This window comes from Thunnus albacares, chromosome 10 (genome assembly GCF_914725855.1).
Source record: "Thunnus albacares chromosome 10, fThuAlb1.1, whole genome shotgun sequence".
Taxonomy (NCBI): Eukaryota; Metazoa; Chordata; class Actinopteri; order Scombriformes; family Scombridae; genus Thunnus; species Thunnus albacares.
Genome location: NC_058115.1, coordinates 17,169,156 through 17,190,290, shown reverse-complemented (window position 1 = coordinate 17,190,290; position 21,135 = coordinate 17,169,156). Strand labels below are relative to the sequence as shown.

Here is a 21,135-nt window from a genome sequence, read left to right as displayed (position 1 = left end):
CCACAAACTAATTGCATATGACAGTATACGTACAGGAGGCAGGAGCGGGTTCCATTTGGATCTGTTTTGCACAGTGCTTCTCATAAACTACGGCATTACTGAAACAATTCATCAAACACGCCATTGCAAGCACATGATTGAACATGAGGGGTAAATGGCATATGTTTAAAAGAAAATACAGACTTATGTGCTCCAGCTATGGAAAAAAGTCTTTACTGTAAGTGGGACACAGCCGTAAAATCATTGAAGCTGAATGTGCTCATTTACATACCAGAGTTAAAAGAAGGAGCTTGTGTTGTTAACATGAACATATGAGTTCTTTACAGAATAAACCAAAGAAATTTTTATGAGGTCCTTATATGAGTGAGTAATCAGTGATGAAAGTGTTTCGGTAACACTTTATAATAACCATCATTAATAAATATGAAATTGATAGTTAATCAAACTTTAATTAATTAGGCTATAATTTGACATTATTTTAATGTTAACAAACAATTAAATTATAATAAATAATGTTTACTAATTATTAGTAATGCTAAAAATTATGTTATTTTATCATTAGTTTGTGTAATATGAAATAATTAATTTTTGAGGTTTAGAAAACTTTGCAGTAAGTTGAGTCCAATAACTCAACTCTCACTTATATCAAAAGTTCCTGATGAGCCGCTCTGTTTCAACAGAACCAGGTTGAACTTATTGTGTTTGCAGTGTTGATTCTTTGTTTGTGGAGTGTGCCATGAATTATTTTCCATTAAAGACATGTAAGTAGGCTCCTCTAATTCAGTGTTTAAATCTAAGTTTTAGCCTTTCGTGTAGAGGTGGGTTCACCTGAATGAACAGAATAACTTTGGTTAATGGAGAGTTATGCACCTAATATAGGGTAGGATTTAGTGCAATTTGCAGAAGGTAAATGACCGTGTGTATATTTTTAACACTGCACCAATTTGATGCAGTTTGTAGAAAGTTTGGTGCTAATCGTGATTTGCGTATTAGCAAGATAGCCCGCGTTAGCATGTCGGAAGACAACAGATATGTCTGTAAGGTAATGTCGTTTAATGCAGTTATATCACCTGAATGAAGACTTGTTACAGTCTATAGTAGATAAATGCATGTGTATGTGCATATCTAATACAATACCAGTTTAATGTAATTTGTAACAAATGTTATGCTAATCGCGTTTAGCGCATTAGCATGGTAGCAACAGTAGCATAGCTCTCAATGTGGTAACTTAGCACCCCACAATACTGTGTATTAATGTGTGGTATTATTGTCAAGTTAGGTAAGAAAATTAAAGTTAGAGCTAGTACATTCTGAATAGTACATGAAATTTGGTTGACTGAGGAGAGCAGCTTCAGTCTGAACAGCCAGAACACCGTGTTGGTCTGCTGTAGCTTCAAAGCCCAAAAATTGGTGACCAGGACACCTCTAACTTTTGCCTGGTACTGACTGGATATCTAATGCTGGTATTTTTACTTGGTGCACCTCTGTGTAAAATAATGTTTTTTTAAATTATGTTATTGTCGTTTTGTAGAAAGGTTTTATCACTAATCTGTTGTGTTGACTTTTTTTTTTTCAATCTCATCTCTTTCATATCCCACCCTGTTTATTTGTAGTGCAGTGCTGCAAGTCAACATTGACTTAAAGGTTTGTTCATAAATGTGTTTGAACTTGATTATATAAATCAACTACAATTCTGTTATTGGTGCAAAAATAATTACTCTTCTATAGGTCAACTATTAAACATTTCATGGGGGGCAAAAAGGTGTATTAATGCTTTATAAAGCACTTACTAACCAATGATTACTTATTGTAAAAGTCAATTGCAACTTCATAATGGCCATCCAAATAATGTTTATAGATGCACTAGCTCGTATTTATTAACCATTTACAAAGTATTATAAACATCAGTTCCAACTTTACAATAACCACCCAGATAATGCTTATAGATGGTTTACGAACTAATTGTTAACCATTGACACGGTATTAACTATCTATCAAAATAATGTTTATAGATGCTTTACTAACCATTTAACAAGGTATTATAATCATCAGTTGCAACTTTATAATAGCAATTCAAATGATATTAATAGACGGTTTACAAACCAATTATTAACCATTAAAAAAGTGTTACGAATATGTGATCCATCTGTCTATATAATGTTTAAAGATGTTTTACAAACAATATCTTTAAGGTTTACAAATATTTGGTAATCATTAACAAATACTTAATATAGTATATAAAATGTTATAATGTGTGTAACAATAAACTGTTAAATAGTTTCATCAGGTATGATACAATATATAATTTATAAACTAATTATTTTATATTACACAAAATAATGATAAAATAACATAAACTATAGCATTACTAATAATTAGTAAACATTAATTCTTTCATTTTTTGTTAAGAATAAAATATCTAATGTTGTGTTTGAGGAACAGTCAAACAGTCTTAGTTTTCATGTCCTGCCATCAGCGTACATGTCTACACGTTTTGTCACACTACTATAGATTTTTAATGCCATTGATGTCTGTCAGCCATTTGCTAGTAGTATACACATGACATTTATAGTTTAATTGACGAGTTTGATTTTTATTTTGTGTCAGTTTAAGTTATAGTTTTATTTGTATTGATATAATCATTTAGCATCAAAGAGCAGTTGTGTCTTCTTATCGACTAGTCAAGTTTTGCACTTTCAGTCTCTCTTGCTGTGCAATCAATATTGATTTGTAAATTAGATTTTCACTCAGGGACATCAGTACACAAGCATTTAAGTTTGACTCAGGTGGTATGATTACTTAGTAGGAGGACTCTCACTCGATGACTGTGATTTTTAATGTTTTTCTCATACATACTGGGGCATCCAGTACTCCAGCTGTTTGGCTGAGGGAGCAGCTTCCCTGCAGTGTTGGTCCTCCCAGCATAAGCCACTGGTGAGAATAATTGATGGCAGGTATTACTCCAGTGATTCGCTCTGCATGAGGGAATGAAACCACAGCTGCACAGCATTTCCCGCATCACACAGGCTACTAGCTGGAGGTTGTCAGCACTCTCAGCCAAAGAGTGCAAAAATCTGCATCAGCCACATTGTGAAAAAATTCTCTAATTGTCAGCAAGTGATAAACTATGCAAATGAACTCTTTTGGATTCATCACTTCAGCATTATTTTGATTGACCATTTGAATACCTGCTGATATAAAGTCTCAAATTACAGAACAATTCTCGACAAGGAAATGCATCCTTACTGTTCCATTTAATTTCTCCATTCAACACATTTTGTTTGTCAGGAATGCATAATGCGGTTTAAACAATGGAGACACACAAGAGGAGATGACAGCTTTCTCTCAACTGAATGGAAACGATAGTGAGTATCGTACAGACCACACCTGAGCATATTTTGACGTACTTCATCTCGTACTTCATCTAATCAGTGGAATAATATCAGTTGTCATTTTATCTCGTGGCCCTCTGGGGGCAGCATTAACTGGGCAGTACAGAGGAAATTCAAATTCACAACAAGCAACAACAGCTGGTTTGGCCTTGGGGAAGCTTAGTAACCATTTCTCCCTTTGTCCTTAACCTGTACATTAAATTAATCAGTTCATTCAATCATTGTTCCTCCTGAATTCTTTCACCCACAGAATTTGCCTCTTTCAAGGCCAGGTACACACAGTGCAAAAACACATTTCAGCTGAATCAAAAACACTTTCCATAATGACTTTTTAGTCATGTGTCAAGGTGAGAATGCATTGAATGCACCAAACCAAGGAGAAAGTTTATGGATTTCTTTTTTTTAAATACATAAAAGTATAATAGTAACGCTCATTAGGTCGCAAATAAATGTACATTTCTGCTAGATGGGCTGCATTCTGATATTACATTCCTGCAGTGAGTGCGTATGCTGTATGGGCACTGGTGAATATGAGAGCGTGTTTATGTGTAAATTATAAATGGCAATGACTGCACACTCTTGTGGATTGAAACAAATCATGCCATTGTTTTTCAACACAGCAGAAGTGTCTGTGAATGTGTTTGTGCAATAACAGAAGAAACTGATAAAAAGAAAGAGAGAAGAACTTCTCAGAGCCTTTATTTGCATGTATTTGCATGGTTTTGTGTGCACGTGTGTGCACATACACTAATGGCATATGTGTGGGCTGCAGTTCAGACACAGTGTCTGATATCTGTAATAAAGGCTAGTCGGCAGAATACCTCATTAAATCTTCTGTTGTAAGTCATTCATCAAACCCTAGCAAGCACACATAATAAAAGTTTTAAACACTTCAGTGCCTTTCCCATTGCGCTGTACCAATGAAATATGCATAGAGTATGTATTGACTCCAATATCTGCCTGCTACCACAACCTCAGCTGTGCAAGATCTCACTGGTTGGGGTAGTAGTAGTAGAGAGAGAGAAAGGGATGAAGTAAGCATACAGAGTAAACCAAATCTCAAATCTATGAGGAAACATCACTATCATCTGCTGTCCTCAGAGGAGTGCTGCCCCCACTGAAGACGTTTCATTGATCAAGTGACTAGTAAAATTATCATGAGGTCGATGGAGGGTGTGAGTGATTGGCTTTTGTGCCCTTCCTCCTCTGACATATTAACAGTGACAGGGACAACAATGAACATTGGTCTGTTGAAGTCAATAGCACAGGACCCAGGTTGACAGACGGCGCCATTGTGCCACTTTTAGCCACATCCAACAACTCAGACGCCTTGAACAGTGAGGTCTGATTTGGGTCAACAAATTCTTATCACTGTTTTTTCCCACCTTTTACCCCACAGACACCATTTCTCAGCAAGAAATGTGTCCACCACTGCAGATTTTGGTTAAGACTAAGATGTTGAAGCCAGAAATGATGGACCAGCGACCTAAAAGGGTATGTTTTTGTGGCTCTTACATGATTTGAAAATGTTTTCTATTACTTTAGCTTGATAGGTGATGTTTCAAATATACTGGGACTGGATAATCCTGGCTTTCCAAAAATCCCCAAAGCACCTTCATATTAATAAAACCAGTTTCTGTGAAATATACAGTTTTTTCTAATCCATACAGGCTATGAAAAGATAGTAAATACAAATATGAAATGAAACCTTTAATGATCATATAAAGTGTTTTATGTTTTGTGCAGCATGTGACCAACTCCTAGAAAACTTGTGCCTCCATACCATTTTTTAGTAGACAAAATGAGCTTTGAGTGAGACAATGTTTGACAGCAGGGAATGAAAAGAGGACAGGGTGTGAAAAAGAGGGGGAACAGAAGCCGGGTTGAAAGTAATTGACAAAAGACACTGGGACATTGGATGATTGATTTTTGCCATCCTTTCCCTCTCTGCTGTCTCTCGCTATCATTTGAACTGTGTGCAACTCTGTCTTCTAAAAATGATGTTCACGTTCAACTAATTTGCATAATACATTTCACAGGAGACATAATGGAGCACAGGTCATGTTTTGAATCAACATAACATGGTGATGTCTATATTGAACATAGAGTATCTGCAACTGTTAACTGGCCAGTGATGTTTACACAACTCAAACCTCAACTACTTCTGACCACAACTACAATTTCTTCTAAACCTTAACCAGGGTTTTTTATAAGCCTGTCTTGTGGGAACTCTCTCCAGAGTCCAAGTCCTGTCGTTTGTTCTTTGAATTTGAAAATTGGAATAATTTCTACAATGACTCGTACTGTACAGTATGTAACTGTCAACTTATTTTCATCACATTACTTGTTTAAGTAGCCTATTTGTTTATGTAGGCAGCATTCATGGATGTACTTCCCAGTCTGTGTACATGCTGTGAGTGTGAACATATGAGCTTGAGTGCATAAAATTATATACTGTTTGCCTTTCTGTTATACAATGGCACATGGGTCTTATATCAAGCACTATTCCATATACAAGTAACGTTTCTAACCCTAACTGTGGACTGTGTGCGCTTGTGTGTGTCTTAAAGCGAGTTAAACATCAAAAAATGGATATGTAACCAGTACGACTTTACTTAAATTTGTCATTTCCCATTTTTCTATGTCCACTACAATCTACTTTAAACTCAGCATTGATCTCCTACTGGAAAATGTAACTCAGGACACTCAATTTTAAAGCAGTGGTTAAATCAAATTATAGAGATTATTCTCTCAGAATGAAGAGACCAGGGGAGATCCATTAGAATATAGGAGACTTACTGTGGTCAGAATATCAATGGTGGAGGTCTGCTGTCCTCTACATTCCTGAAAAGGAGGAAGGAAATGAGGGCTTGGTGAACCTGTTGGGACAGCAGGTTTGCGGCTTTCTCTCTTCAGGCAACACCATAATCAGCTTAGGGCTGCAAGAGTTGATAGCCTTTTTGATGCACTTTTTGTCTGGATGCCAGAGGTTCGTTGAGGCAAACACCTGTTGAGGATGTGGAGCCAGGACTGTGGGTTTGACGGGAATTTTTATTTTACCTTTATTTTGTTTCCCTCTAGAGTATGTGATAGTTGGCATCACCCAAGAGGCACATCTGCTGTCTCCTGTCACAAGAGGATGGGATCCTTCCAACAGCTTGGCCAACAGACAGGACTGACTTAGCTGCCCGAGGGGTGTATCATTCAGGTACGGGGTTTTCTGCCAGATGCTGTAGGTAGCTAACTGGCGATGCCACAGATTGGGGAGGACACTGAGTTCCCTCCACTGAAAGCAGAGTCTATAAAGAGGAAGAAAGACCTTTAAGCTCCATAGGGAAAAGGTAAAGGGAATCAGAGATGGTCTCTGCAGGTTCCAGGGTCTAATTTATGGATGTATTCTTCTCTTAGGTATACTGTCTCCTTGAGAATTTATTGGGGCTACACATTTTAATGTGCACAGTAAAAGAAGTGTTTGACCATTTGAACTGCTAGAGGGATTTGGTTGATATTAATTCAGTCAAATATCTTGATCTCTGTCCTTGCATCTGTCTTTAACCAACTAGGAAAATCTCAAATATTTTGAGCGGATAGGTAGTTAAACAGGCCATTTTCACAGTAGGGAAAGCACATGTGTAAATAATCAAATGAACGCTGGCTAAAGTCCATTCAGCAGCCTCACTTTCAGGGTCCTGGTATTGTGCATACAGGCTTATCATTAAAGTTATTAGTAACACCTTGTATTATAAATCAAAAAGGCTGCTGTGGAAAAAGGCCTATACATGATGTAAGATACAGTATGTTACAAACATCTCCATATCAAGAGCTTGCTGTCTTTGTTCTGAAATGGACATTTCACGCTGAATCACAAAGGACAGAAAAGTGCTGTTGCACCTTTCACTGCTGGTTGAAATTTTCAAGAATGTCGCTTTTCAAAACCCACCTCAAACAGTGATTTCCCAGCAGGAGTTCTGTCTGTGACGGACTACAGAAAACACCTGCTGTGAAACTAGTGATTGGGGTGATGGCAGAGAATTTCGAACCACAGGGAGACTCTACATTATTCAGCAGAGACTTGCCATTTAGAGTAAGTAAAATAGTAATTCAGCTGTTTTTAATATATTAATATTCCTAAAGGAGTCTGACCTGTTTTTTAGGGTTCTGCAAATCTGCAGTGGCTTAAACAGAAAGATTAATAGTGAGATTTAAACAACTAGAGTACTATGTAATTGTTACACTTGAAGAGTCTATTTACAAAAACAGATAAAAGCCAAAATGAATAAACAAACACCTGTTTGATTGATACTCCATGGAGTGCACACACACACAAAACATTATTTAGGATAATAAATGCAAACACCTGTTTGATTGATACTTCCTGGAGTGCACACACAAAAAACATTCTTAAATCCTGTTTTTTTGTGTGCAGTTCAGGTGTCAAACAGGTGTTTATTCATTTTAAAATGGCTTTCATCTGTTTTTGCAAATGAACTCTTCACTTACTCACTAAGACACAGGCTGCCTTTTTGAACATTGCGCCTCTTACAATGGCACAGTTATTATAAGCTTGGCTGGCTGTCAAAACAAAAAATAGTCTGGATAAAGGTTTTTTCCTAAGAAGTGTATTGTAGCTTTGAAATCATACACATACGCTTACAACAACCCTTTTCTATTTCAAGTCCAGAGAGGTACAATGGTACACACACACTTTCTGCCATTCAGTGGCCCTTGACTTTCACTCAGGATTACACGTACAGTCAGGTGCACAGTTTCCCCCAATTTTCCCTAATCTTTTCTGTAATACCTGTGGGGTCAGATTTAAAATGGATTAAGTATGACCTTCAGCAACAATAATGCATTACTTATTAGATGTTTCCTCCACTCAAGGTCACCATGTTCAAATGTGAGCATATACACAAGCACAAGCTAGTGTTTTAATGGGAGCTTGCCAAAAGTGAACCCACAGTCTTAATGAGTGGCTTGCATCAGTCATACTGTAATTAAAACATGTGTAATTAATCCTGCAGGGCTGCTTCACTGGTTTTTCAGCTTCAGTCTTAATATTCTAATGATAACATGAAAATATTAAATGGGTCCCCTAGTTTCATAATTTCCCAGGAAAGATATTATATGTCAATCTCATTTCAAAACATTTTCTGGGAATTACTTGGCACCAAACTAATTTTGAGCTACTGTTGTGGGGCATAAAAAGCTGTTGCCTAGAGTATAGTGACAAACTGGTCAGCTGATGTAAATCTAAAACATTTGTCTTACTCTGTTTTTGTGAATTACATTTAAGTGATTCAAACATGAGGGAAATATTTTTTACATTAGAGATTTAAAAAAAGGGGAATTATCAATAACCAACCTTTTTTTCATAAGGATGCCTTAAATTAGGTTATTAACGATTTGTGACCAAGACATGTACTTGGTGGGACATTTTACAGTTTAAAAATTAACTTGTCAGTACTCTATGGTGGATAAAAAAACATATATTGTTTTGACACTGTTGATACTGATACAGACGCTAGTTTACATGGTTTAACAAATGGACCTCTGTCATATATTAAAAATAGAAGAATAAGTAAGTAATTAAGAAGTTTCATTTAACAAATAGTATAATCTACAGATCCACAATAGATAGTTTTGGGAGCTGTTTTCTACCAAAGGTAAACACCACTTTGTCATGTGTGTTAATTTGATCTCTTGTGACATGTGTGCATGTACTAGGTGCATAAATACAAGGATAGATCAAAGAGCCGGGTTAGGACTGGTTATTGTCTGTGTGTGGGTGCAGGGAGTCTCCATCGTGACTAATGGGTCTCTGCCTCTAATTACAGGACCACACACACACACACACACACACACACACACAAACGTACACACTAACAGAGTAAACATTCAAACATTGCATCTTCTTCCTCTTCATATTTAAGGTCAGGGATCTATAAAGGTTTGTGTCCACGTGGGTCTAAACCCACCAAAGATAAGACATACATAAACATACACCTGAGATAACATATAGGCTACTTCAAGTATTAATTGTTTGTTCTCTGGAGCAATAACAAGATTATGTCCGTACCAGTAATTGGCCAACAACCGGTGGACATGTTAACCCCTTCACTCTCCAAGCCGCCTCCAACTCTTTCAACTTGTTTCTCTCTTTCTTCCTCTCTCCCTCACCGTCTGCTTTTCAAAACATGACTTCAAAACGACTCCACTTCTCTTAAAATGGGATCGGCTACTAAAAACGTCGATTATGTGAGACTAGTCTCCTTGTGTGTTTTTGCTTATTAAAACAACTCAATGAAAACTGTTTCAAAAGTACTAATTTTATAACATCAAACTGAAAAATTGTAAGCTATTTGTACCTTTTTTTCTCTCGATAGTAACAGAAGAAATGTTATTTTGTGGGTAAATGCAATGTGTAAGTTAAGCTATTTTTGTGATGTTGCCACTTTTTCATTTTCTTCCATTTTGTAAAGGGCTGGCTCCCTGCGCGCGCGCTCACTCTCTAATTAGAGCGCGCACTCTTGTGTAAAGGTGGAGCTTGGCTCATCGCTGCTGCGCGGCTCTGAAGAAACTTGTGTGGTCGAAACTTTGGCAAACGTCGCTTAATGTCTGTCACATAGGTAACATCGTTTAAAGTATATGCTGCTAACGAACTCTACCAATGTCTGACGAGGGAGAAGAAAGCGACAGCGGCGAGAGAGTCCATCTCTCGGAGTCTCCCTCCACGCCTCAGTCTGTCTGTCATCCCAGAGGATCTCCTTCCTCTCCGCGGCCCCAAGACCTCTTCTCTTCCGCCTCTCCGCTGCTGGGGGATACAGACCCACCTTACCTCGCCTCTCCGGAGTCTTTTCACCCGTCTCCTGAGAACAGAGAACCAGAGAACTCGCCGCATTTCACACCACCAAAGTTCCGCCAGCGCACCGGAGACACCGGCTCTCCGTTTCGTTCGTGCCAGGATGTGCGCCTAGATGCGGTGTATGACCGCTACGATCACCCGTTTTCCAAGTGGAGAGGACGAGGCGCGGGGAGCGCTGAGCGTTTTCAGCACCGCGGACAGAGACTCTCCCGGGCTCCGGAGCTCTCTGACTCCGGGAACCACTACTCTGTTGAGCACACAGACGCCGAGTTCAACTCGGAATCCCGGCAAACGTGAGTCCTTTATTTTCAATCACAACTTTTACTCATCGATCCAGAAGCGTGATAAATCAGTAAAGTGGCCAGTTTCGCGGCCTTGGAGTTACATGTGCTTATTTACAAACTGTGGTGTTTTGGAGTAACGCAAAGAAGACACAGAGCGATAGTTTAGAGATGGAGAAGCTATTTTGTGGTTTAATCAAGAGCAACTAATCCACCTGCAAATGTCAACAAGTAAAGGTTAGTTTTGGAGAGAGTAATGTAAAGCAGTAGGGATTCACCTTACTGGCAGCTATAATGAATTAAACTCAGCTGTGCTTTACAGGTCCTTTATGGATTACATCAACGGGACTCGACTGTGTATACTGTACAGTAGATTATGTTAATGGAAATCATATATATTTTTTATGTCCTGCACTGCTTAAATTTGATCTTTAATTGCTTCCTGCTTCTTCTTCCATGGAACCTTTGTGGTAAATGCATTAAGTTTGTGTCAACTGCGTTGTATTTATTTTAACTTGTGCTGAAATGAAGTGTTTTTCTCATAAATATTGTGTTTAGTTCCCATATGACTCTAATGTCTGAAGCTTTCTATTAGCTTTCTGTATTCTATTAAGATGACTATGTGTGGCTGTTGCGTTGTGGTAGAGTGTGTAGTGTAGCGTGTCCCTTGTGAATGCATGTATGTACAGAATGTATATGTAAGGAAGTGAGGGATGTGTGGTTATGAATGAATGTATCTTTGGGTGGGTTGGGGTGGGGGGGTTCCACTACAGCCTCTATGTTGTCCTTGTGTTGACAGACAGAGAGGGAGCATCTTGATTGGTTCTGGTGCATGAATACTTAAGCAGCAGTCAACAGGGATTGTGTGTTTGTGTGTGTGTGTGTGCACGTTTGTGTTGAGTGTTAGCTTGAGTAAGAGAAAGACATCGGGGTAAAACCATGTGACACTGAGCTGGAGCAGAGTACAGAAATCGGCTTGCACAGTACATCCCCACAATGTCACACTCATCACACGTAAAAACACACTCATAAAGCCCTGATTGGAAACCTCTCTGCCATCTTGCAAATGTGTTCTCCTGTATAATTTCTCTCAACTTTCCTATATGTTTAACTATTTTACTTTGAGATAAATGCTCACAGGACCATTTGGTGGATTCAGTCAAGTGCATTCATGTAGGAAGCATCCACAGACACAAATGGGACATAAATGGTGACACTTAATGGATATTCATGCAACACTGCAAGCTTAGCTGTGACTATCCGATATTGAGAATGGCAGGCCCCAGTGTTGGGTCTTTGATCTTTTTTGGTCTGCCTCTTTGATACACCAGTGTTCAGCTTAAAAGGCCTTTCATGAAAAAGAAGTGTGTATGCTCTCACTGGTTACTGACCAGGATAAATATTGGAAGCCTGTGTCTGTGTGTGTGCATGTGTCTGTGAAAGAGAGGGTAAGAGAGGGTGAACATGCCTGTTTCTCATTACCAGTGAAATAGCAACTCACCTTTGATCTTAAAAATTGGCAATTTACTGCTTGAAAGAGCGTCTAGTGTGTGTGTATTTGATAAAGAGAGAGCGAGAGGGGGGGAGAGCTGAGAGTGTAAGTCTTCTCAAATATTCTGCTCATGTTTGTGGACTGATAAAATACTAACTCATTTGTCAGTTCTGTAAATATTCCTGCTGAGTTGAAACTTCATTTTTTCTCCCATTATCCCCAAAATGTGATTTCAAATCTGATTCATCTTCTTTCCATACTTTCTTTTTCTTTAGTTCACAAGTGAATGACCTAACCTGGTTGGTTGCTTTAACTAAATATAGATAAACTGGTGGACCAACATCTGGAAGCTCAATTGAAAAAGAAGATATTTTGATCATCTTAAAACAGATGAGTTTATGATTGAAAAGCTTACAGGAAGTTACAGCTTTTCAGCATTTTCAGTATATGCATAAGCTACTGCTATTATTTAGTTGATATTTCCATTACATTTTAAACACTTTCATTGACAAAATTTGCTGATTTTCCAGCAAGTATATGAGCACATTCTACTTAATTGTATCCATTGACTGTAATGAAAAATGACCTTTTGAAGGACCATATCAGTAGTTTTGCATGTTTCACTCCACTAAAAGTCACTTTTACATTACTGCTGACTGTCATCCCAAGCATTACATTTATTTTTATAATGATTAGCCAATCATCCAATGAGTACATTGTCTTCTGGGCTTGACATTCTAAATACATGATAATAACACTTAGATGAAGCCAATTGTAAAGTTTCAGAAATTGTAGCACTCCAACGAAAACACACCAAAACTGTGACTCAGAATGAACTTGTATATCACAGTAAACTAAAGTAGAACAATTTTTTTTTCTCTTTCAAAATGTATTTAAAGCCAGTGTAATATAATCCAAATTCACTATATTTTACATCAAAGAACTATGGCTTGAGAGCCTTTGCTAAAGATACATGAAGATTTTAGAACAAGCTGCAATGGTGTGTTGGAGTTGACATCACCAGTAGCAGTGGTGTGAGATAGTTTCTCCCTTTCCTGACAGTTTTGTTGTTAATAAGAGATGGAGCTGCTTGCTTGGAAAGGAGCTCTGAGTGATCCACAGCAGCCTTCGACTTGGATGTAGCATCAGGATGAGAGCTGTGTAGACTCAGTAAATCAAATGAAACATGAAGAATCAAGACTCAATTCTTCAGCTTTTTGCAGCTTTTTTTTCAATAAAAGTTTGTTATTTAGAAGTTGTTCTCTAGTTAGTAAAGTTGAAACCACCTCCCCTTTACACTAGCTGACTATATGCATAGTGTGTAATATAAGCAGAGGTAAACAAGTGGTTAGCATGGACATTCAAACATCTAGCAAGCTAAAAACTCAATAATTTTTGTCAGGGATTTGTGAACCAAAGCGGGGATTAAAGGTGGGTGAATATTGCACTTAAATTCAACAGATAGACAGAAAGATGATTCTAGTGGAATGGGATGAAATATGACATTCTGTATTTTGTTTTAAAAGGCTGTGGGAGCTGTTCTTGTAGCTTGACATCATGTTCTCCTCCACTTATATAGGAAACAAAGTGATCTTGGTTGCAACAATGGTAATGTGTTGAGTACTTTAGGACTTAACATCTTTAAGAAAAACACTATGATTGATGTGGGGATACAATGACACACACTGTAAGCAGACTTACATAAACAAACCCTCCTTCACTCACCCATTTTCTTCCCATTCATCCATTTGTCTCCCTCCTCTCTCTCTCCACACACACACGCACACACTTTCTCTCTATCTATCTATCTATCTATCTCCATTGTGCCTGCCTCCTCCTCTCTGTGTGACTGTAATTCCACACAGAAATGATGCAGGTAAATTCTATTTGAGATCAGAATCACAAATAGTGAAAGATGGATGGAGAGTAAGATAGAGAAGGATGGAAAATGGCTATTCATTACCTGACTCGAGTTAACTAAGGTTATCTAGTTATGGTTATCTAGTTACACAGACTGTCCCTTCATTTATAAGGAATCCTCACAATGCTTACAAATGTCTGTGAATGTATAGGTGGGGGGTTGGATGAAATTACACCTTACAGCATAACGCGTTGTGGTAAATCAACAACAGAAATTATGACCTTAAAAGCACCATAAAGGTAGTATTCACAGCATGGTATTGGTTTGCATCACATTTTACATATGAGGTATGTGTGTGCACATTCTGTATGCATAGTGATGGTGCTGATCTTGTCACACACACACACACACACGTGTTTGTCCAGTGGTGCACCTTGTGTGTCCACATTTGTTTGTGTTTGTTCATTTGTGTGCACTTGTGTGAATGTGTGCATGTTTGTGTGTGTGAGAGAGATTATATTCTGCCTTCTACCATTGATTGGCAGCCTAAGGCATACACAGCTGATTGTGTAAATCGAAAATCAAGAGCTACAGACCTTTTATACCCTTTAATCACACACTGACAAACACACACTGTGTCTGTTTCTTTCTCTCATACACACACACAAGCACACACACTCTCCCACAATGATTTGCCTTGGTGAGCTCTCTTCATCTTCTCAGTTCCACATCCTTTCACGCCCCCAGGGAATATTTCTACTGTAACCAGGTTTCCATTTTCACCTATTCTTTCAATGTCAAGGGGAGGATCTGGATGAGACGCTGATGGTAGGGGATAGGAATCTGGCAACAGCAGGGTTGAATGAAGGAAATGGAGGAATGTGGCTGGTGTGAGCGGGAGGGAATGAAGGGCAGCATTGGAGGCAGGGATATCTTGGAGGCTTGGAAGTTGTTGACAGGCAGACGAACAAGCAGGAGGACAGGCAGGCGAGTAATGATCCTGGGACACAAGAAAAACAAGTTAGCATGCAAGACAAGAGGAAACTGAATCATTAGGAATATAAAATAAGTTGGCCTTGAGTCACTACCACTGTAGCTACCACTGTGGTTGAAACGGCAGTCTGGCAAAGAGTGGGTGAAGAGCATGGGTAGATATACTACAAGCTGATCAATTGATGAGAGGCAGGTGAGCAGACTGGGAGAGGTGATGAGACGATTGCAGACAGGTGTACAGGATGAGCAGAGCTGGGAGCCAGGAAGGAACGAGGAAGGGAAACCACGTCAACACACACACAAACAAAATATAAAGACAGACAGAGACAGGCCGGGGAGCACTGGGAACATGGAAGGGGAAACACAAGGAAACACTAGGAAATCTTCTGGTACATTAACAGTACCCCCCACCAATGGGCACCTCCAGGTGACCCACAAGGCTTGTCTGGGTGTTCACTGTGGAAGTCCCAGACCAGGGGTGCATCCAGGATGTTCCAACGGGGAATACAACTGAGCTCCTCAGGTCCATAGTCCTCCCAGTCCACCAGGTACTAGTAACCTGACCTTTGCAGCGTTTGTCCAGCAACCACGGGACAGTGTAGGCTGGATGATCGTGGATAATGTGAGGGGTGGAGGGCTGCAGCTGGAGGAGACAGTGGGCTAGTGGAGACCGGTTTCAATAGTGAGACATGAAACATGAGTTGAACCTTCCTGTGAGGAGGAAGTTTGAGCCTGATGACAGTGGGGTTAATGATTGGATTAATCTCATAATGCAGTAACAAAGTAGTTTGCAACTTTCTGGCCTGGTTGGTAGTTGGGGGCTGGTGTCTGGTGATGGTCAGCAGTGTGTCGGTTGTGGTCAGTGGAGCAAGGCAGCTCTGACATCCTTCCAGACCTTACTGTAATGGCAAAGGTGGGCTTGAGACTTCACCCTCCAGAGCTGGAAACAGAGGTGGTTGGAAACCCATGGCCCATTCGAATAGTGACATACCTGTGGTGGCACTTGACAGGGAGTTGTGTGTGTACTCAATCCACAACAGTTGAGTGTTCCTGGAGGAGGGGTTCCTAAAGGGGCCACTGAGGGTCATGGTTGGACACAATGTCAGTGGGGATTCCATGGAGGCGAAAAACATGGTACACCAGAAGGTTGGGAGTTTCCAAAGCTGTGGGGACCTTAGGGAGAGCCACAAAGTGTACAGCTTTTGAAAATCTGTCCACAATGGTGAGTATAGTGTTGTTACCTTGTGAAGGTGGAAGTCCAGTAGTGAAATTGAGAGCTATGTGAGACTATGGGTAACCAGGGACCGGCAAGGGGCAGAGCAAAGCAGCAGGTGATTGTTGGGAGGCTTTGGCGCAGGCATACACGGTACAGGCGGACACAAAGGCATAGGTGTCAGCATCCATGGAGGGCCACCAGAAATGCTGCTTAAGGAGGGACAGGGTGTGGCTAATTCCAGGGTGGCAGGTGAACCGAGAAGTGTGCACTCACTGGAGGACCTGGGAGCAGACAGTCAGGCACAAAGAGACGGTTAGGAGGGCCATTACCTGGGTCCTGCTGACACTGTTGGGCATCCCTGACTACAGACTCAATCTCCCATGTCACGGTGGCCACCACAGAGAAAGCAGTGAGGATTGTGTCTGGGTTGGAGGACGCCCCTCTGAGGCGAACTGGTGGGAGAGAGCATTTGGCTTGAGATTCTGGTAGCCTGGAGGATAGGTGAGTGTGAAGGACAAACAACCGCAGAACAACACCCAGTGAGCTTGACAGGAGTTAAGGCGTTTAGCTGTCTGGATGTAAGCTAGGTTCTTGTGGTCTGTCCATACAATGAACGAGTGTTCAACCCCCTCCAGCCAGTGCCTACACTCCTCCAAGGCGAGCTTGATGGCAAGCAGTTCCTGGTTCCCAACATCATAATTCTTTTCGACTGGTGACAACTGGTGGGGGAAGAAAGCACAAGGATGGAGCTTCTGGTCAGTGGCAGAGTGCTGGAAGAGAACCTCCCCTACTCCAGAGTTGGATGCATCAACTTCCACAATAAACTGATGTGAGGGATCAGGATGGATGAGCACAGGTGCGGATGTGAAGCGTCTTTTCAATTCAGGGAAGGTTGTGTCTGTCTCAGGGGTCCAAGAGAAGGGTCCCTGATAAAGCGGTGGTAAAAGTTGGCAAAGCCAACTGCTGGAGCTGCTTAACGGATGTGAGTTTGGCCCAATTTGCCACCGCCTGGATCTTTTCCGGGTCTGTCCTCCTTTGCCCGCTTTCAATGATGTACCCCAAGAAGGAAACCGAACTGACAAGGAACTCACATTTTTCTGCTTTCATAAAGAGTTTGTTTTCCAGGAGCATGTCTGGAGCCGATCAATTGATGAGAGGCAGGTGAGCAGACTGGGAGAAGTGATGAGACGATTGCAGACAGGTGTGCAGGATGAGCAGAGCCACGAGCCAGAAGAACGAGGAAGGGGAACCATGTCCACGCCAACACACACACAAACTAAACATAAATACAGAGAGAGACAGGGGAACACTGGGAACATAGGGAAGGGGAAACACAAAGAAACACTAGGGAATCTTCTGGTACTGTAACAATATCTCTTGCACTGCTCTGCAACTCATTTTCTCCCTCTCATTTTTTCCTATGCAGCTTTGGAAAACATCAAGGTTTTTTTTCCACTGTATGGGTCAGAGTGTCAGGCCACACAGCAAATGTAGGCATTATGACAGATCTTTGTGTTTCTAAAATATAATAGGAGTGCAATAGTCCCAATGAAATGTGTTTTGCAGTAAAAGGGGTGATTACCAGGGGTTCTGTGCAAGCTACTGCTAGTTATGGTTGACAAATAACTATTGGTGAAGGAGATTTTTACCCACTGAGATGTGACACTGTGCCACTAGAAATAATTACGGAAGAAAGACAATTAAAGACATATTGTGGATAGCAGGAGGTACATGTTCATGTCTGTGTGTGTGTGCATGTGTTGAGAAAGACAGATTCACAAGTGGCCCAAAGAGTCACTGTGGATGACCACTGACTCGTTGTGTGAATTTGTCATGCCAGAGCCAATTAAAGTGACAGCGTCATCTCTCTTTTGCCAATCAGAGCTGTTGACCTGAGATGACCCTGCAATGAGCCCTGACCCTGGTAGGGGTTCATTGATCTGGCTGATGACAGATATATCACAGATGTCTTGGTGAAGCTTTCTCTCAGGTCAGAGGAGAGGTCTGTGTTAAGCACTGCTGATTGTGTTTGACCAGTGCCTGTCCACGAAGGACATCCACATTGAGAGACAGTAATGACTTTGTTTGCCTTGTTACACCATAGTCAGTTTGATGTATCTAATGATACTGTCTTGTCCTCTTGCCTCCATCATTTGCTCTTTTTCTCTCCACTTTTCCTTCTATCACGTCATCACTCCTCTCTCTGAATGTGAAAGAATTTTTTTCTCCTACCTACACCTCCATCATCTTAATCCTTGTTATTTTGCTTTGCCTCACTGTTTCCTCCTCTCTCTGCTGTGTACAGGGTGGAGGCCATGCATCGCCGCCACACCACATTGAGGGAGAAGGGGCGTCGCCAGGCAGTGCGAGGTCCAGCCTACATGTTCAATGAGCGTGGCTCACCCCTCACTGCAGAGGAGGAGCGTTTTCTAGATGCTGCTGAATATGGAAACATTCCTGTAGTCCGTAAAATGCTGGAAGAGTCTAAAACCCTCAACTTCAACTGCGTGGACTACATGGGCCAGAATGCATTGCAGCTGGCAGTGGGCAATGAGCACCTAGAAGTGACTGAGCTGCTGCTAAAGAAGGATGGGTTGGCTAGGATTGGAGATGGCTTGCTTTTGGCTATTTCTAAGGGTTATGTTCGCATCGTAGAAGCCATACTCGCCCATCCTGCTTTTGGCGGGGGTCTTCGGCTGGCTTTGAGCCCTCTAGAGCAGGAGTTGCGAGATGACGTCTTCTACGCTTATGATGAGGATGGAACACGTTTCTCACATGACGTCACACCCATCATCCTGGCTGCACACTGCATGGAGTATGAAATTGTCCACATCCTATTGTCCAAGGGGGCCCGCATCGAAAGGCCGCATGACTACTTCTGTAAGTGTTCAGAATGCCTGGATAAACAGAAGAAGGACTCGTTCAGTCACTCACGCTCCAGGATGAATGCATATAAGGGCCTGGCCAGTGCAGCGTACCTGTCACTCAGCAGTGAGGATCCTGTGCTGACCGCGCTGGAGCTCAGCAACGAACTGGCAAGACTGGCCAACATTGAGACAGAGTTTAAGGTGAGTTGGTCTGTGTCTCTCTTGACATCTTTGCATATTTAATTTTTTGTCTGTTTATCAGTATTTTTTTCTGCTCCCTCACTTTCTTAATGCCACAGTTCACTCCAACAAACTATTTTTTATGAGTTGGCAAAGGGGTGACAGAACATTTTTCTGGCTGGCAAGGGGATATGAGGTAAAAAAAAAAGAGGGATTATCCTGTTCTGGAGACACACACAATACATTTTTTAAATTATTTTGGAATGCTAGAACAGCAGTAATGGTAATGTAAATGAGTGTATTTAATCACTTTAGATATTATTATGGTCCTCACATTCTCATTCATTTTTTTCAGTGTAGGCAGGATAGGTACAAGTTAAAGTGCTGAATGAAAATTTGAAGATCTATCTCTGCCAATGTTTCAAGCCATTCCTGCCAATGATACAGCTAAATCACTAGACTCTCATCTTGAATGGATTTCCCAGTGCGCTCCCAGCTTCTGAACTACCTATTACCAATGCAATCTTTCCTCAGGTTGTGGTGAAATAAGAATTGTAAAGTGGAACATTTTATTGTTTGATGGAAAATATAAGAGATGATGCTCTTACTGTGAAAAAGGATTGCATGCTATATATACTGCAGTCTGTGTATGTGTGTGTGTGTGTGTGTGTGTGTGTGTTGGAGAAAATTAAGTTGCTCGTGTGTAATAGAATGATGTTGTTTGAGGTTCCTGGATTTTAGGTCTTTACATCTTTGATTCATAGCAGCCCCACACACACCCACATATACCCACAGAAACCAGGAATCAAACCCACCGTGCCAGCTTTGTTTGCAGGCATCTGTCCTGAGGCAGGTTGATTGGCTTGAGGCCAGGGTAAAACATGCATATGGTGTGCAGCAGGTTTGGGCAAGCTTTAAGGGCCAGTTGGAGGTGGAGAGGGACTTGATTCCCTCCCACTGTGCCAGCTGGTACACCTGCCCCAAATCATTTGGCTTGGGATATTAAGGCCACTACACTCACTGACAAATGAGTCACACGGAGAAAGAGGGAGAACTATATTGTGAATGTACAAAGTGTAGTGTTGCTAACTGACCAGTAGGGCTAGCTATTACAATTGAAACCTTTATGACTATATTTTCTGTTATCAATGTGCATCTCAAAATGGTTTGTAAAAGCGCATTGAAAAGTTAAACTGGGGCATCCTGGTAATTAAGATTCACACCTTGTCATCACTCTCTCCCCCTCTCTCCCTGTCTTTCCTGTCTCTCTACACTGTAATACTATCAAATAAAGGCAACAATGCCATACAGGTTCTTTATAAGTTTAAAACAAAAATTGTAATAACTAGTTTTAAGTTACAGCTTGCTTAAAATCACTAATTTGAACAACAATACAAAACAAACAATATAGTAGATGGAATTGTTCAACAGTTAGTATCAGGGCAAGTGACAAGAAAATCCAATGTGAAAGATAACATACCAAAATACTGAGACTTACTGGATGAGTTTGCACTGTATTCAGGGTCTCCACCAGACTTTTTAGAGAGATACACAACTACTTTGTCTCCAGCTGTTCACGCTACTTTATTTTATGTTTTTGGAGTGGTAATAATTGTCTAAAATGTGTCAGCAATAGTCTCCCTTTGTCTGTGTGCCAAGCAGACCTTTGAAAAGCCACTTCTGTGGCTCTGTGGCATGGTCATCTTTGACAGTTTTACACTGCATAGTGTGAGAAAAGTGCCCTTTTCTGTGTATCATCTCTTATGTCTAATGCCAGCAGAGAATTCTGGCATTATTGGCCCACTTTTTGTGTGGCAAATACTGCTGACCTCCAATTGATTCATACTGAATTATATTTGTATTTGATGTCATTAATGTAGAAAGCAAGATGATAATTTCCAATCAGATAACAATGGTCTGATAACATTACAATATCCGTCTCTCTGCTTTGGCCATCCCTGTGTGGCTGTTAATTTCTGTTTCTCCTT

General features: G+C 40.6%; 1 protein-coding gene and 1 long non-coding RNA gene across 18 annotated transcripts in view; one reads left to right on the top strand and one right to left on the bottom strand.

Annotated features, from left to right (window-relative positions):
- The first annotated feature begins 620 nt into the window (after nt 1-620).
- Nucleotides 621-21,135, top strand: part of LOC122990175 (short transient receptor potential channel 7) — a 63,668-nt gene continuing 43,153 nt past the window's right edge. Inside the window, exons 1-8 of one of the 17 annotated variants that reach the window (XM_044363346.1) lie at nt 768-906; nt 1,619-1,644; nt 2,869-3,090; nt 3,289-3,365; nt 4,792-4,886; nt 6,474-6,600; nt 17,983-18,024; nt 18,406-19,168. In XM_044363346.1, coding sequence (XP_044219281.1) covers nt 18,416-19,168 — 753 coding nt within the window. In that variant the 5' untranslated portion in view covers nt 768-906; nt 1,619-1,644; nt 2,869-3,090; ... (3 more) ...; nt 17,983-18,024; nt 18,406-18,415. The other 16 variants (XM_044363345.1, XM_044363343.1, XM_044363344.1 and 13 more) reach the window with 16 other exon arrangements.
- On the bottom strand, nt 14,485-15,313 carry LOC122990176. The gene is made up of 2 exons (XR_006405277.1): nt 14,992-15,313; nt 14,485-14,891 (listed from the first exon to the last, which is right to left on the bottom strand). It is a non-coding gene; the product is annotated as an uncharacterized LOC122990176 (long non-coding RNA).